The 16,507-nt window shown below is 32.9% G+C and overlaps 1 protein-coding gene across 1 annotated transcript in view; it reads left to right on the top strand.

Moving 5' to 3' along the window:
• The window catches only part of CSMD1 (CUB and Sushi multiple domains 1), a 471,181-nt gene that overhangs the window by 255,112 nt on the left and 199,562 nt on the right, over nucleotides 1–16,507 (top strand). The window contains exons 15-18 of the mRNA XM_026033888.1: nucleotides 2,349–2,536; nucleotides 7,141–7,329; nucleotides 10,913–11,029; nucleotides 13,196–13,411. Coding sequence (XP_025889673.1) covers nucleotides 2,349–2,536; nucleotides 7,141–7,329; nucleotides 10,913–11,029; nucleotides 13,196–13,411 — 710 coding nt within the window. The remainder of the gene's footprint in view (nucleotides 1–2,348; nucleotides 2,537–7,140; nucleotides 7,330–10,912; nucleotides 11,030–13,195; nucleotides 13,412–16,507) is intronic.

The raw sequence follows: 16,507 nt of genomic DNA, 5'->3' as shown, positions 1-16,507 counted from the left end.
CGGAGTGTCAGCCACTCCACCCAGCTTGGTGTCATCTGCAAATTATTAATGTGATTGCTATATTTCTGATGATATTAATGAGAAAAATAGGATCCTGTGCCATATGATCCACTTGAATCACAGCATTTACTGACGGATGCACAGATTTACTGATGCATGTACACACATACTCATTTAACAGAATGYCAGTGCTATATCTATAAATAGAATCATAATGAAATCAAACAATAATGTTAGGTTATTGATTTCTCACTTTATGTGCTTCTTTACTCCACTGTTATCTCACTGCCCTGCAAAGAAAAATGGAATTGTTGGTTGAGAGCAGTTTGTTCCTAATTAGTTCTTTTTCTCAAACACAACTSTTAAAATTCTAAAATATTGAAGTGATGATCTTGAGTCCATTCTGTCTAAACATTAAAAGTGTTAAAACCAGCCTAAATGTAGGCTAAATGTATGCCTAAATGTAAGAGTTCCTTATTCTGCTGCTGGTGAATCGCTGTATATTCTTGAATTTATGGAAAGGCACTGAASAATTATTACAACTCAAATGGTGTCCCCTATGTCTGTCTATTTTGGTAAGTTAAGCAGTATGAAACTTTCCCAGACTCAAGAACTCAAGTATTTACTGTTAGATTGGTGGAAAACTCTCTAAGATACTTTTGGTATCTGCCAACTAATGGTTTCTCAAACAGTTATCAAGCATGATTCAGGAGACAGTATGAACCCACAGGTTGGTCCTGAGCATGTTTATAGCATTAGTTTGTATTTCATCATCAGAATGCACAGGTGGGAGTGAAAGCCATCATCTGGATTTGAGCTACCATCCCCAAACAGTAAATAGTTTGGCTGAAAGCAGCATGAATGTGCAAAGCTTTCTGTGTGAACAGAAAAGGGCAATGTCAAGATAAGGACCTAAGTCAGAGCTTCCAAGAGGCTCTGGTAGCAAGATATGGATAAAGAAACACTTTGATAATTCTGAACATGTTTCCGTTTCCAGGGACTTAGGARAGATTAATAAATAAATAAATAAATAAAGTTTGGTTTTCTGTTACTGATACTGCTATATATGTCAAGATGATTTTATGCAACTAATGATACCTGTTCTGTAGAACATAATGGCCTGGCTGGGGAATTATGTTAATTCTGTTAACAATACCTACAAAGTATAAAGTTTGTTTACACTTTGAAGGAATGTCTYTTAGATTTCCCCTTTCTTAAATGTTTAATAATTTGCAGTTACCTTCACTGACAAGACTACGGTTTCTTTTCCTCACTATTGACAAGACAGCTGAAGGATATTCACTTTGAAAAAATGTTACATTTCACAGACAGTTTATTTTTTTCTTTTACACTCAGAAGTTGAATTAATCTGAATCACGAATATTATGAAAATAAGGGTATTGTGTATACAGGCAAATAAGTTCAGATCATTGTGGATGTCTGTGCTATAGCAGAAACTTTGCTGAGGGGAAAATTGATGTGAAAACTTTAGATCTTGCACTTCACAAGAATATCTGATATATTCACAAAACATCTTGAAAAAAATGATGTGAATAATGTCAAAGTTTCATGTACAGAAAACAGATGTGAGCTGTTTAAGAGTAACTAGCAGTGAATGATTGCACACACAGGCATTCTTTATGAAATGGAGAAATGTAACATGGTTCAGTGACTGACACAGAGACATGGACTTCTCTGTTGACTGAGGTTGTTCTTATAAATCATCTCTCTCTTCAGTCACTTCCTGCTTTTCCATTCTCATCTATATTTTATATTCTTCAACATGTTTAGAGAAGCTAATGAGATTCTGCGTATCATCACTGTATGCAAGTTTCAAAAAATTATCTTCGTTTACTATCTTTGCATGATTTTACTTTGTAGGACAAAATTAATTAGGTAAAGATAATAAACTTTATCAGAAGTAATCTGAAAGCAGAAATAATACAAAATGAATGGTTAAGTGTATGAAAAAGCATTTGTCAAACAAGAAATATAAAATTATTGTAATTGAATTGTGAAGTATTGGGTAAAGATATTCCTAGAATGTCCAACGAAAAATTAACCTAAGAGTGAGATTCTTTTAGGGTCTTTCTAAGATATTATCTGTTGAGACAATTTAAAGTTTTCTACCCAGACAATCCCTCCTTTTTTTTTTTTTTTTAATTATTTTTATTTTTAAATCCAGTCATGTTATTGATCTGAAGTATGCTAYACCTCTTACACATTTAAATTACACTAGCCAAAACAAAACCAACAAAGAGAACTTTCTGTAATTGTTGCTCTAAGTAATACTCTGATGCATCTGTGGAAATTCTGTTTTTTACATATATTTATATATTCTTTTTCAGATTTCAGACAGAAGTTAATTATGATACATTGGAGGTCAGAGATGGGCCAGCTAATTCATCACCATTAATTGGAGAATACCATGGAACACAAGCCCCTCAATTCCTTATCAGTACTGGCAATTACATGTATTTGCTGTTCACTACAGACAACAGTCGTTCAAGTGTTGGCTTCCTAATTCGTTATGAAAGTAAGCTTGATATTTCTTTGGTAGATCTTTATTTAGCTTCAAAAATAACATTCAATTTGGGAATGAGCAAACAAAATGTGAACAAATGGAGTGCAGTAATTATATTTCTCTAAGAAAAAAATGGTTTTACCTATATTGTACTAATAGCTAACCTTAAAAATATGAATTATTTTTGAGATTTTTTTCCTTGAGTTCTACACTTTTGTGCATATAGATGAAGGTGTTCAGCCAAATGGAAAATATGTGCATTTATGTACAAGCATATAAATATATATACAAGCATAATGTTCCCTTAAATAATAAGGGAATATTGCTTTGTAGTCAAGGATAGTCCAAAAAGGCTCTTGTAACAGGTAGAGTTTCCTTAGGGAAACAAAATAAAAAAAAAAAAAACTCTAAAGATAAATGTATTTTTTATATTACTGCACATATCTGTGGTTGATCTTTGTAAAACCTTTCATTTTTGGTCATTTAAAAGTCTAGCGATGTTCTGGCTTTCTTGTAGTGGAGTATTCCTGAGAATATAAAGATAATATTTTATTCACAGTTTACAAAATTGTGTTTGATTGCTTTTGAAAAAGAACTTCTAGATGCACAAATGTGAAATATTCATGGACTTCACACAATGTCAAGGTCATTCAGACAGCTCAGAATCAGTTTTGCCAATCATGGCATAGAAAGAAAATGTTTTCCTATGTTTTTGTTTGAGGAAATGTTTTTGTTTGAGGAAAAATTAATATTTGTGTATAGTCTGAATATGAAGAAAGATTAATTTCTGTAGAGCATGATACCTCAACTGAAGAATGGGGGGGAAGAACTACTGGTAAAGAGAACCAGTGGAGAGCCTGAAAAAGAAAGGTGATTTTTATGAAAACATTCATGAAATAAAATGATTAGATATATGTAATTATCTAAACATTGTCTAATCTCCTCTTTCCAAATGCTCTGCTCTTACCTTATTAAATTTAATGTGTTAAGTGTATACTCAACAATTAACCTTTTATGTTTAGGTTTCAAAACAACAACAGAACATTTAGCCCTTCCTGTTGTCAGCTGACATTTGTTCACATTTTAATTATGTAATTATTTTTATTTTCTAACTGTTTAAATGTGAACAGATATATTTGTTAGTACTTTTTGTCTCTTGCTAGCTGTAACTAAATTTAAATATATATATATATATTTAGACTCATAATTGTATCGTATTACTTAGTAGACAGCTTGGAAAGAAAGCTCAGAAGATTTCACCACTGAGAATTATATTTGGAAACTCAAAGCTGTAGGGAAGTTCCAAATGACTGCAGAAAGCTATGTATCTTTAAACTAACAAATAATAGAATTAAGGCAGTTGGTTTTATCTTGACTTTTGTATTGTAGAGATACTATTTTCAAGCTGATAAATAAGGTAGTAAGGAACAAGTGATTTGTATTTGATCAAAACAGATTATGTCAAACCAATCTGATTTCTATCCTGAGAGGATAACTGGTCATGTAGATGTGTGAAGGAAAGAATTCTATATTGGCTCTTACAAGGTTTTTGGCAGTCTAACTATATGGTATTTTTATTACCGATTTTGATTATAGGATAACTAATACACAAGCTAGATGACGTGAAGAAATGGTCTGCAATTAAAGAAGTGAAATTGTAAAAAAAAGCATAAAGCAGAAAGAGAAATGATTTAAATGATATTCACAAATATAAAATAGAAATACCATAGAAACTAATATAATGTTTACATAGAGCATAAAAAATACAGAAAAAAATATAGTAGTGCTGTAAAGAGTGAAATCTATAGACTATTGCAATGAATAAAGAAAGAAAAAATAATACAGCAAAGGCAAATACTGAGAACTATTTTATCTAACATTCAGGAAACAATTATCTCACTTTATTTTGTAACCCTAGAGGTAATAATGCATGCACTTTGGGACTCATTAAAAAATAGAAGGATGCTTGTATGGGAAATACAACACATATGGAGCCATTGCAAGATCTGTTTTTGTGTAGTCTTTGAAAGGGGTGTCTTGGCAGACAGGAAGGGAAACATGATAACACTCTTAGGAGTCTAGTACTTAAGAATTGCAACYGACATTGGAGTTGAGCCTAGAACTCCGTTCAAAGCCTGTGCTGCCTATTAACTATGAGCAGGATATGTTACCATTGCAGTTCCAAACGACTGCTTTGCCACATTTTACAAAATTAGCATGAACCAGAGCAGTCTCTTATATGTGGCAGATGCTTTGTTAGTTGAAAATACTCCAATCATCCTTCATACAAAGTTTTTCAACTGTTTCAGGGAGGAAGAGTAAAGTAACATCTTGAAAGAGCATAGTCTCAATTTTTGTTTTCCTCTTAGTCTGATTTTTGACTGCCTTGGCCCTTTTCCACTTCTTTCCTCCTTGTTATTAACCATCCTTGCTATTGCCCTGCCTTTAAAGCACCACTGTTACAAGTTTCTCACACACAGGAGATTTCAAATAAGTTGACTGTCACAGTTTTCAATGCGGTAACAGCACTTTTAGTGTCAGTTTTGCATGAATGCAGCCACTTAGCATGGCACAAGAACTGCAGGAAGAACACYAAGACTAGGACTATATCTGCAGCCTCACACTTCTGTGAGGCTAATTGACCCTGGGTAGGTCACAGGGAAATTGCTTCTTATCATTTGAGGTGGTCTAGTGCTGATCAGAGGTGCTTGAGCCCTGGCCCTATTCTTGCAGTCATACAGTTCAGCATTTAGCACAACCTGCTGTATGGCTTTGATCCATGCTGACTGTCATACATGCAGTACTTGTCATAGTTCTAGGGATAACTACATCAGGAGACTGGGGCAGAGAATGGGGCTTTCCAAATTCAATAATGTGGCCTCTAGTTCTGTGTTCTTGGAATCATTTATGAGAGCCAGCACCTATTCTATTACTCCAGAAGATTTCTCATTTTTTGAAACAAAAATAATTTGTCACTATTCCCCTTGTTAGATTAAGCCTTACCAGATCAGAGGACACACTGATTCAAGTCTTTTATTAAGAAATACTCACCTGTTACCTTTAAGAAATTGTTTTTACCGTCTATATTATCACTATTCTTGATAAAACTATGCTGCTGACAAGGAACAGCTCTCCAACTTCTAGCCAAAATGCTTGCATTGTCCAGAAAAAAATTGGAATTCATTTAGTGACACAGCTACTGTGCAATAGGTAGCAAAGATAGTGACGTAGTGGTTCTAGCCCTCAGCTGGGTTTCAGCCCCTGTTCATCTTCCCAGATTTGCTTTCTTTGTCATTTTATGTAATGATCATATCATGTGCACATTCTTTGAAATTTACTCTTAACAATCTTACATTTTAATATTCAAGTTTTCTGATAAGTTTGATCCATGAAAAAATACATATGATCCATGAAAAAAATACAGATATAATATTAAGTGTGTATATATATATATATAAATGAAATAAATTGTATAAGTTTATATAAGTATAATATTAAAATGTGTAACTTTTTCCTCTTTCTGAAATCTAGTAACTAATTAGATTAGTGGTTTAACCAGTTTCTGAAAATGTCTACTAAATATGCTTTTGTGACTGTAAAGAGAGAAAGAGAAGGTTGGATGCCAGTATGGATAGTTAGGTTTTCCTCTGACCGTGCTAATCTTCCTGTAGAAGGAACAATATCCGCATCCACCAAAGAGAAACCCCTGAACTCAGTCGATATCTTTTCCAGGCACATGATATATTAACAGAAAATAAATGAAATAAATTGCTTTCATCRCAGTGGAGAGGTTTTATTTTATTTCACTTGAGTGTGTTCATTATGACTCATACATGATGAAATTCCAGTCACCTGCTATCATTATGCATTATGGATAGTGCTTGCTTAATGAGTTTGTATTTTAGGCTTTGTTGTTGTTGCTTAACATTGTTGTTGTTTTTGCTTAGCTCCAAGTTTGTTTACCACACGCTATTCAATCTCTTATAAAAGACATAATTATTAAAGATTACTCCTGTCAGAGCTATACAAAAACAATATAAACTGTTTTTATTTCCTATTTATTTTTAATGTACAGAATTGTATCTGTAGGATTTAACAAATGATTTCTGAGTACATTGATCATATGTTTTTGTCATTGTGTTTTTTTATTAAGGTAAATAGGCATTACTATGACAGAGAAAAGTTGAATCCTCACAGAGTATGTAATCTCCTCCCAGAGAATTGTAATAGATTAAATATAATAGTTGAATGTGACTTACGCGGTAGCAAAACAAAATATTGTATATAAATACTCTGAACCTTAACTACTTATAGTGCTTATTTTGTCTTTGTCTTTTTCTTTCATTCCTTCATAAAAACGCTTTAGAACTTCGTATTTTTCCTACTTGACTTAGGCTTTTTTGTTCTGTGATATTGAAAATTAAAAAACTATGCTATAAGTCAGAGACAACAGCAAAGCGAAGAGCTTTCTATCCTATGTCAGAGCTCTGGCAACATTAACAAGAATATTTTGGGAGATATTTCCTCCTTCACAGTCGTTTTGTATTTTGTTGGAGATTTTTCTATTTACTGTCAAAAAGAAAAGAAACTAAACAAATTAAACCTGTGTATTCCAGGTGTTACTCTGGAATCAGATTCATGCCTTGACCCAGGGATTCCTGTGAATGGCCATCGCCATGGCAACAACTTTAAYATCCGCTCTACGGTAACTTTCAGCTGTGATCCGGGATATACCCTGAGTGATGAAGAACCACTCGTATGTGAAAGAAACCATCAGTGGAATCATGCGTTACCYAGCTGTGATGGTAAGTGTTAGGTTCCTCAGATGGCAGCTTTAAAGTCCAAAGTTAGTCTTCTATCTTGAAGAACTAATTAAGCTTATCATTATGGCTACCTCACAGCTTTTACACCAACATCTATCCTTTTCAAAAATGGTTTTGCTGTTAATAAAAGCCAGACTTCACATTTCTCTGTCAGCTTTGAGTAAAGTTCTGTGAGGTTCAGTGAAATTTTCAGGTTTCCATTCATTCCATGAAAAAAAACCCACAATTATCTGAGGGTGCTGCTGTTCACTTATGAATGAAAATATTTAAAACGAAGTAATAAACATAGCTTAAGTTTGAAACTTAGAAAGCTGAACACCAAAATCATTATTTGAAACTTAAAATGCTTGACACCAAAATAGTTCATGATCTACTTGTATAGTTAACTTGTTTGGCATATTTTTAATTTGAAATTGATTGTTTTGAAATTCTGGATTTGTGAATTGAAAGAGACAGAAAGAAAAAAACTGTAGTATTTATTAACAGTTAATAATTTTATGAAGTCCAGTTAAAATACACTTCAAATGTGGATATCTTCTCCATATGCTTACTTGATAAAAGAAAAGCTGTGCTCAAAAATTGCAGCAAAATATCTATTTCTTCTCCATATGTGAATGTTGTGATACAGTTGAGAACTTTCACCATAAATGACTATGTTAGAACTATTTCTAAACAAATTTCAAGCATGGTTTTGGCAAGAATTAGTCACCTGCTTTATCTTTAAGTCATATACCAGTACGTTGAGATGATGAAAATCTACAAGCTACTTGATTTGAATAAAGTGAGAAAGGAGGACACTCTGGAAGTAGTATATAGGTGGAATATTATTGGTTTTATACATCTATTCCACAGCTATTCCTCTGATGTCTTTGACAAGCCTGCTGGCCATTTTTTTTTTTTCCAAATCCCAGGTACCAGCTGACGGTAAGAGCTGTGATKTTTTAGTGAATTTATCAGAGACATTATTTTAGAATAATTCAGAGCTCCCCTAAAGCACCTTATCCATATCTGAACACTAAAAAGAAACTGTGACAATATTTTCAGCTCTATGTGCTTATAAACTCCCCATAGAGTTCATAACTCCCTTATGAACTCCCCATAGAGTTCATAACTCCCTTATGAAGTCCCCGTTAGACTACGATAGTCCACATGTATGCATGTGTTTGTTCCATTTGTTGTTGTAGGAATACATGTTTCTCTTTAATCGTGAGTAGAGCTGGGATTAATTTGATTACCAGTAGAATGAAATTTCATGAGAAGGCTTAGAGCTTGTTTCAGATGATGTACCATGTAAGTTATTTTCCTAGAAAATACAGAATCAGGTTGATTTTTTTTTTTTTTAATGGAATATTTGTATAACTGAAAAAAAAAAAACCCTCTAACACAAACTACAGAAAATAAGATCCAAATGTAGGAAAGTATTTCAACTGGAATAGCCCAGTGCCCCTGAAAAGCAGCTTCCAAGACACTTCTTTCCAAAGCTTACAGTTTTCTCTCTCCTATTTACTAAATGCTTATTTTTTAAATCCTGTTTACCTTGGTCAGCTCTCCTTCTTGTTAAGATAGAACTGCGTTCTATGGAAGTTATCAAAGATCAATATTTGAGAGCTAAGACTTAAGACCAAATCAGCAAAGGCTCTGCCTTAGTAATTACATTAGTGAATTTCTAACTCGTCAAGTCAAATCAATTTTTGTTTTTTTTTACAGAGAAATGTCAAAGGCTAAAATTAAAGTTATATTCAACAAAATGTTTCTGTTTCTAACGCAGATATAAACCATTTTGTTAAATCAAGGCACTTGGTTCAGGCTCTCATTCAGGCTTTCAGTTTTCATTATGAGCTTCTGAACTAGTAAGGCTCAAAACATATAAACTAACAAAATGTTATCATATAATTAAAAGTAATCAACAGCTTCTTCTTTCTCTGGAACGACAGAGGACAAAATATTTAAATTGCATTTTGTGGATCCTGGAGCAGGGCTGGATTTTGTGGATCCTGGGTCCAGCTGTGCCATACATGTAACAAGTACAAAACAAACAAAGAAGCAAAACTTCACGCAGTTTTATGTCATCCTTATTTAGGGAATGTTTTCCGATTGCCATATTTAATGGTAATTAACTTTACACATATAATGAAAGACACTGACTCATTTTTTTTGAATGTGACGTTTAACTRAAATGGATTTCGACCTACGGAAGTGGCATTATATAGCCACCTGCAGACTATTGGTAATTTTCAAAATTCCAACTTCAGAAATAAAACAAATATAAAAAATCCCTTCAAGAAACCATCTTGTTCTGTTTCATATCAAAAAAAAAAGAAAGAAAAACACTGATGTACTGAAACACAATAGCCAAAAATATTTTAAGTGTAGTGTTGAATGATACACTAGGATATCAATATGGAATATAAAAATAATTTTCTATGGAGAGTTAAATAAAAACAGATCATTTCCATATTTTAATTTTAAATTTATAACTAGGTGAATTTATTGTAGATATTTAATGCATACTTCAAGGAATACAGTGGAATACTTTTTCTCCTGTTTATTTAGTATGTGTTTAATAAACATTTTAGTGTAGTGTGAAATGAATACAGAACTTTAACTATAATGCAAAACTACATATTGTGTGTATGTATTTATGTCTGTATACATATACATATGTTCACTCAACTACTACTAATTTGTTGCAGTTTCTCATATTTATTTGCTGTTTAGTTTATAACAAAACTTACCCCTCTGAGAGAAAGAGAATAGTGCTATGTATTGTATATTATATATGTATAATATATGTATATTGTATGCATTGTAAAATACATGGTTTATTAAAATTTTAAAATAACGTAATAAACAGGACAGCAATAAACATGAGAGAAGAGCACAGCTATGCTGATTGTAAGATCAGTGAGCTATTGAGCTACATATCAAATGCAAATCTTAAACTTTAATTAATATGTCATGCAAATTTCTCTAGCCTACTTTAGACAATGGTAGTATGCATATGTTTTGAGCATAGCTCTTTTCACTTTCAAAATATTCATTTCTAAATAAATTACTTATGATGAGAATCTGAGAGGAAAATGCACTTTTCTGAATGTCACAGAAGAAATTGAACTAACAAAATTTTCAATGTTTTCACTTTTTAAGAAATTAGGCTTTCTTTCTAAATATTTCTTCTTTGTTATATATGATTTGAGATACCTTTGTAAGTATATAGTAGAAGAAACATAACTCCTAAGATGTTTGATGTCATAGTTAATTCACACAAAAGTAGTTCTTGTTTAACCATCCCTCCTAAAGTATTATGAGTTATTTTCAACATCTTGCCTTCTGCTAACTAAAAGGAAGGGCTATAACTGAAAAATAAGCTGTTTTTCATGGGCTAATTTAAGAATAAGCTGTTTTTAAATATGAATTTGATCTCTTCAGACTAATTAACTCTGCTCATTTTACTACTTGACCATATTTTTAGTCAAGAAGTAGTTTAAAGAGTTAACTGTGATTTTTACAAAGAGGAGAACTATCCATATGACTTCTTTCTTTTTCCTATTTTTCTCTTGTTAAGCTTTATGTGGTGGATACATTCATGGGAAGAGCGGAACTGTTCTTTCACCAGGTTTTCCTGATTTTTATCCTAACTCCTTAAACTGTACTTGGACTATTGAAGTGTCACATGGCAAGGGTAAGAGTATAATATGAATTCTGTATGCATGTGTAATCYATATGTATTTAAAGAAATCAAATGGAGAAAAAAACAAGATTTTTTTTTGCTGATGGAAGTAAATACGTGCCATGTTATTCTCTAATAAAATAAAAGTTTCAGTTTAATATCCTAAAATACACATCTTCAAGTATTGTAATATCTTTAGTTTGTGTTTATTTTGAAAAGAAGACATTCTGACAGCAGTGATCATGAGCAAATTGGTTTGTTTTAATCCATTTCAGAAAAATGGGAAGAAAGTAGAAAAAATAAAATATATGAAAATATTGTTGCTTATTAAATAGCACTAAAATATTTAGTGAAAACTACCAAAGCCTTGTTGAAAGCTTTTCTCCAGGGGTTTTAAGCAGCACCTTTTCACAAAAATAGCAGCTTTCTGCAAAGTTCTGCAGGAATTTAGGGAAAAATTTCTTAACAGTGAGGGTGACAGAGCACTGGAACAGGTTGCCAATAGAGGTTGTGGAGTCTCCTTCTCTGGAGGTCTTCAAAACCCGCCTGGATGCCACCCTGTGCCACATGCTGTAGGTGTCCCTGCGTGTGCAGTGGAGTTGGACTACATGACCTCTAGAGTCCCTTCTAACCTTAAGGATTCTATGATTCTATGACCTTTGACCAGTGAGTTCATAAATTTAAATTTTAAATGTGTGGATACACAGGTATGATGGGCAGTTTATCCATTAGGGATATGTAGAATCATAGAATCATATATATATATATCATATATCATGTCGAAAAGATCTATGAAGAAAAAAAAATAGGAAGCACTGACGATGTGYGTTACGTACCACTGAATCAAACTGTAATGATTTTATTCCTTTTTTTTCTCACATACAGTAAGAAAAGGTTGCTATGAATATCAGTTTGTGAAGTATACTTCATACTTCATACTGTCTACACTTTAAAACCTCATGAGAGACATGATTTTTGTTCAGGATGCATGTAACATTTTAAATTGTATTACATATATAGATTTATAAACATATATATATACGTACATACATATATATATACATATATGTGTGTGTGTATGTGTGTGTGTATACGTATACATATACATAGCCCCCAACACTGGATAGTCCCATTTGGAAACTAAACATAATGGAAAAAAAATACTTTCATCAATAGATTGGAAAATAATGATAGAAGCAGTCATGACTTGAGTAAAGTACTAGTTCCTAACAATATAATCCTGCATATGTAGAAGTCTATACAAAACTTGCATGTATTTAGTTGTTCTGTGTAGGTGCTTCCCCCAAATTGAGATAAGAAGTAGAACTGTTTTTGAGGAAATGAAGAAAGAAAAGGATGATTACCAGGATGATTAAGGGAATGGAACATCTCTCGTATGAAGAGAGGCTGAGTGAGCTGGGCCTGTTTTCTCTGGAGAAGAGACGGCTCRGAGGGGATATGATTAATATGTATAAGTTCAGGAAGGGAGAATGCAGGGAGGAAGGGGACAGGCTGTTCTCACTGGTGGCCAGCGATAGGATGAGGGGTAATGGCCACAAACTGAAGCATAAGAAGTTCCGTCTCCAGGTGAGGAGCAACTTCTTTACTGTTAGGGTAACAGAGCAGTGGAACAGGCTGCCCAGGGAGGTTGTGGAGTCTCCTACTCTGGAGGTCTTCAAAACCCGCCTGGATGCCACCCTGTGCCACATGCTCTAGGTGTGCCTGCTTGAGCAGGAAGGTTGGACTAGATGATCTGTAGAGGTCCCTTCCAACCTTAAATATTCTGAAATATTCTGAAATATTCTGAAAAAAAAGTACAAAAATGTAGCTAATATTAAAAAAGTATTTCTGCTGGTTTTAGTGAGACAATAGCAGAGGCTGAAATAAGAGGCTTATTAAAGCAAACTGAATAAAATATATAGATATAATTTAAAATTTTCAGACTGCTTTGTACAGATAGAAATGAACCTCATGAAGTGTCCTGTAGGACAATTTGAGCTAAACATCTGCAACCAAGTACTATGTCTATATGTTTTTGCAAATTTTGTGAATTTCAGATTTTGTTTTTTTGTTACTTTTTTTCTGAAAATCTTTAAACTTATGACTTGTATCATCTATGTATAAGACAAGAAAAAAAATGTTAAGTATCTTACTTTACATTTTTTAAATATTTTAAAGGTGTACAGCTGGCTTTTCATACCTTTCACCTTGAGAGTTCTCATGACTATTTGCTCATCACTGAAGATGGCAGCTTCACAGAACCAGTAGCCAGATTAACTGGCTCAGTCTTGCCCCCTACAATTAAAGCTGGCCTCTTTGGAAACTTCACAGCACAGCTTCGATTTATATCTGATTTTTCAATTTCTTATGAAGGCTTCAACATAACATTTTCAGGTAAGAAATTCAAATCTTCTAAATGTTCAGAAACTGTTTCTAGATAATATTTTTACATGTAGAAAGGTGAAACATACAGAAAAAAGTCAATGGAAATATATAATCTCTATCTTAGAAGACTGGCAAAAGTTTATATAGGTGACTGACAGATTGAGAAGGAAGCTGTTGGTGTTAAGAGATTTCAATGAGATATTTTCCATGGTTCTAGGGAACCTATAAAACAACAGTGTGAAAAAAAATGGACTGTACAGACTGTACAACTTCAGAAGAAAGAAAGTAACTGTTACAGTTCCAGTAAAGGAAGAATAGAAAGAGTGGAAAAGCATTAGTAAGCAGAGTCACAAAAGAGTTAAAACTGAGAATAATTTTAGAATAAAAAAGAAAGTATATTCCTTTAAATTCCATTTGAAAGGAATACTTTACTAGGCTTCAATATTTGATGAAGTTCTGATATTTTTCTACAAATTCCTCTTTTAGGGAACTGAAAAAGATACTAACAGTCTGTTTAAACTAGACTACTTTTTGCAAGAACAATCTCTGTTTCTTTTTAGTACTGGAGTGTACCATTTTTACAGATACAGAATATGAATAACCTATCCACTAGTTAAGATGCTACTGTTTCTTTTTGTTCAGCAATATTCTTTGGAAGAATCACATAAGGAACTTACATACAGGATCCTCATAAACCGTATTTCGAGCACAGAAAATTTAAAGATCACTATATTTTATCCAAGATCTGGCAGTATTTTCAGACGTGCATGTTATTTACAAATTTGGTTGACACGTTAAAAAAAAAAGAAAAAAAAAATCCCTTATTCATTTGAGTGGTGATCACAGATTTGCTTATATCAGTTGCAGAATTACATTCATTCTAGATACTTTGGACTAACCAAGTTAGAGGTCAGAGTTTGTGAAGTTTATAATGTAAATCCAATATTAAGTATTCACAGAATCAAAAACGGTTGAGATTGGAAAAGGACCTCTAGCTCCAGCAGGAACACTAGGAGCACGGAGCACAGAATGTTTCCAAATCCAGGCAGATTTTGAAGATCTCCAGAGAAGGAGACTCCACAACCTCCCTGGGCAGCCTGTTCCAGGGCTCTGTCACTCTCACAGTGAAGAAGTTCTTCCTCACATACAAATGCAACTTCCTGTGTTTCAACTTATTACCCCTTGTCCTGTCACTGGACACCAAGAAGAGTTTGACCTCCTCCTCCCTACATTYTCCCCTCAGATATTTGTGTATGTTGATCAGATCCCCTCTCAATCTTCTCTTCTCCAGTCTAAGCAGGCCCAGCTCCTTTAGTCTTTTCTCATACGAGAGATGTTCCAGTCCGTTAATCATCTTTGTTCTACGCTGGACCCTCTGGTAGCAAATATTGCCTTTGGTCATTTATTTATAAATATTCGTAATGGTAGAAGGCTATGTAACTAGCAGGAAAATCCACACTTAYGGGTGTAAGAGGAAAAATATATGAGTCAGTTTTTCAAAGACAAGCAAGGGTTTATGCTCTGTGTACAGCAAAAACATGAGTAGACATATATTAAATATTCTGAAACATATTTTCAGGTAGATTAATTTTGTCACAAATGAGAATTTTTTTCTTATCTTCACACAATCAGAATGTATTTCTTCAAAGTAAATAGTGTTTGTTGAGAAGAGCTTAGTCTGAATTCAATGTCAACTTTCAAACTTCCAACAAACATGGAATTGATAATACAAAATCAGTAACTCAGAAAATAAAACATCAAGAATTCAGAGATCTTTTTTGCATTCTTACTGTGACATATATGAACTATTGAATGTAATTTCCATGAACTTGACAGTGAAAAAAAAATTGTAAAGGTCATAAAGAAAAAACATAACCAGTACGGGATTTTTTTTTTTCTTCATATTAAAAGAAACATTCAAAGTAGCAGTGACAATATATATAAGTTGCATATGTAAAGAAGTGAACTAACATACAGTGTATTATTTTTAATAAAAGCACAGATGGATAAATATGAATATATACACTGTACCACTGGGAGGTATAGCTGAATTAATATCGAAGAAGAGATCCTGTTTTTTGATTAAAGTCTCTTACACATAATCTTTAATTCCTTCCTACATGCATCATTATGTGTGCTATTCATCATAATATCATAAAATAATTTGCAATAAATTTTAATATATCTATGTAATAACACAAGAACTACTTAAACTATAATAATATAACTAATAAAGTATAATAAGAAAATAGTATAAAATAATGTAGTATAGTAATACTATAACAAAGAAAAACTGTGGCAGGTCTTAAAAATCTCTAAGGATGGAGACTGCCTATATCCCTGAACAACCTGTTCCAATGTGTTAAAAAAAAATACTTGTACATGCAGTTGGAACTTATCCTGTTGCTGCTTATGCCTGTTGTCAATCATCCTCCCACTATTTGGTATGTGAATCTATTCTTTCCTTGGAGTAAAGCTAATAATTTTGAAGTTACAATTGCATTTTTGCTGAGAAGTATCTTACATCTATTTTACATTCTCAATGTACTGTCATAAATTAATTCCCCGAATAAGGCAGTGTAGAATTGCTTTTCTCTGAGGGAATTCATATTTTATGTTGTCATTTGTCTGTTTCAAAATAGAAGAGGTTATTTTGTCAGAAATCAATTGATGGAAGTTCTACACTTGACACATTTTAAATCCTATAGCAAGGCAACAAAATAGCCATCTCAGATGGTTCTTAGACATACACCAGCTGCTGCCGTCTGCTCAAAATCTCTTATGATGGATACATGCATTATTATTATTCATGGAATAAGGTTAATTTTCCCATTTATTCTTACTATAACTATAGAGGTAGAAGAGTTTATAGAAAAGAAGAAATCCATATTCAGAATAGAGGGATGAGAAAGCCATAAGCAAATTAAAGCACAAATCATTTAAAGTTGATACAAGTACTGAACAAAATCAATTTGCATTTGGAATCAGTGACAAATCTGTGAGAAAATACMAAGTTTTTGAAAAATACTAATCAAAATAGTGATTAAAATTAATACATTAAATCTGTTTATAGCATAATAAACTTAATTTGTAATAATTTGGGTA

Source organism: Nothoprocta perdicaria, unplaced genomic scaffold (genome assembly GCF_003342845.1).
Source record: "Nothoprocta perdicaria isolate Ctin4 unplaced genomic scaffold, notPer1 scaffold_136, whole genome shotgun sequence".
NCBI classification, from domain to species: Eukaryota; Metazoa; Chordata; class Aves; order Tinamiformes; family Tinamidae; genus Nothoprocta; species Nothoprocta perdicaria.
This window is presented reverse-complemented; position numbering and strand designations above follow the sequence as displayed.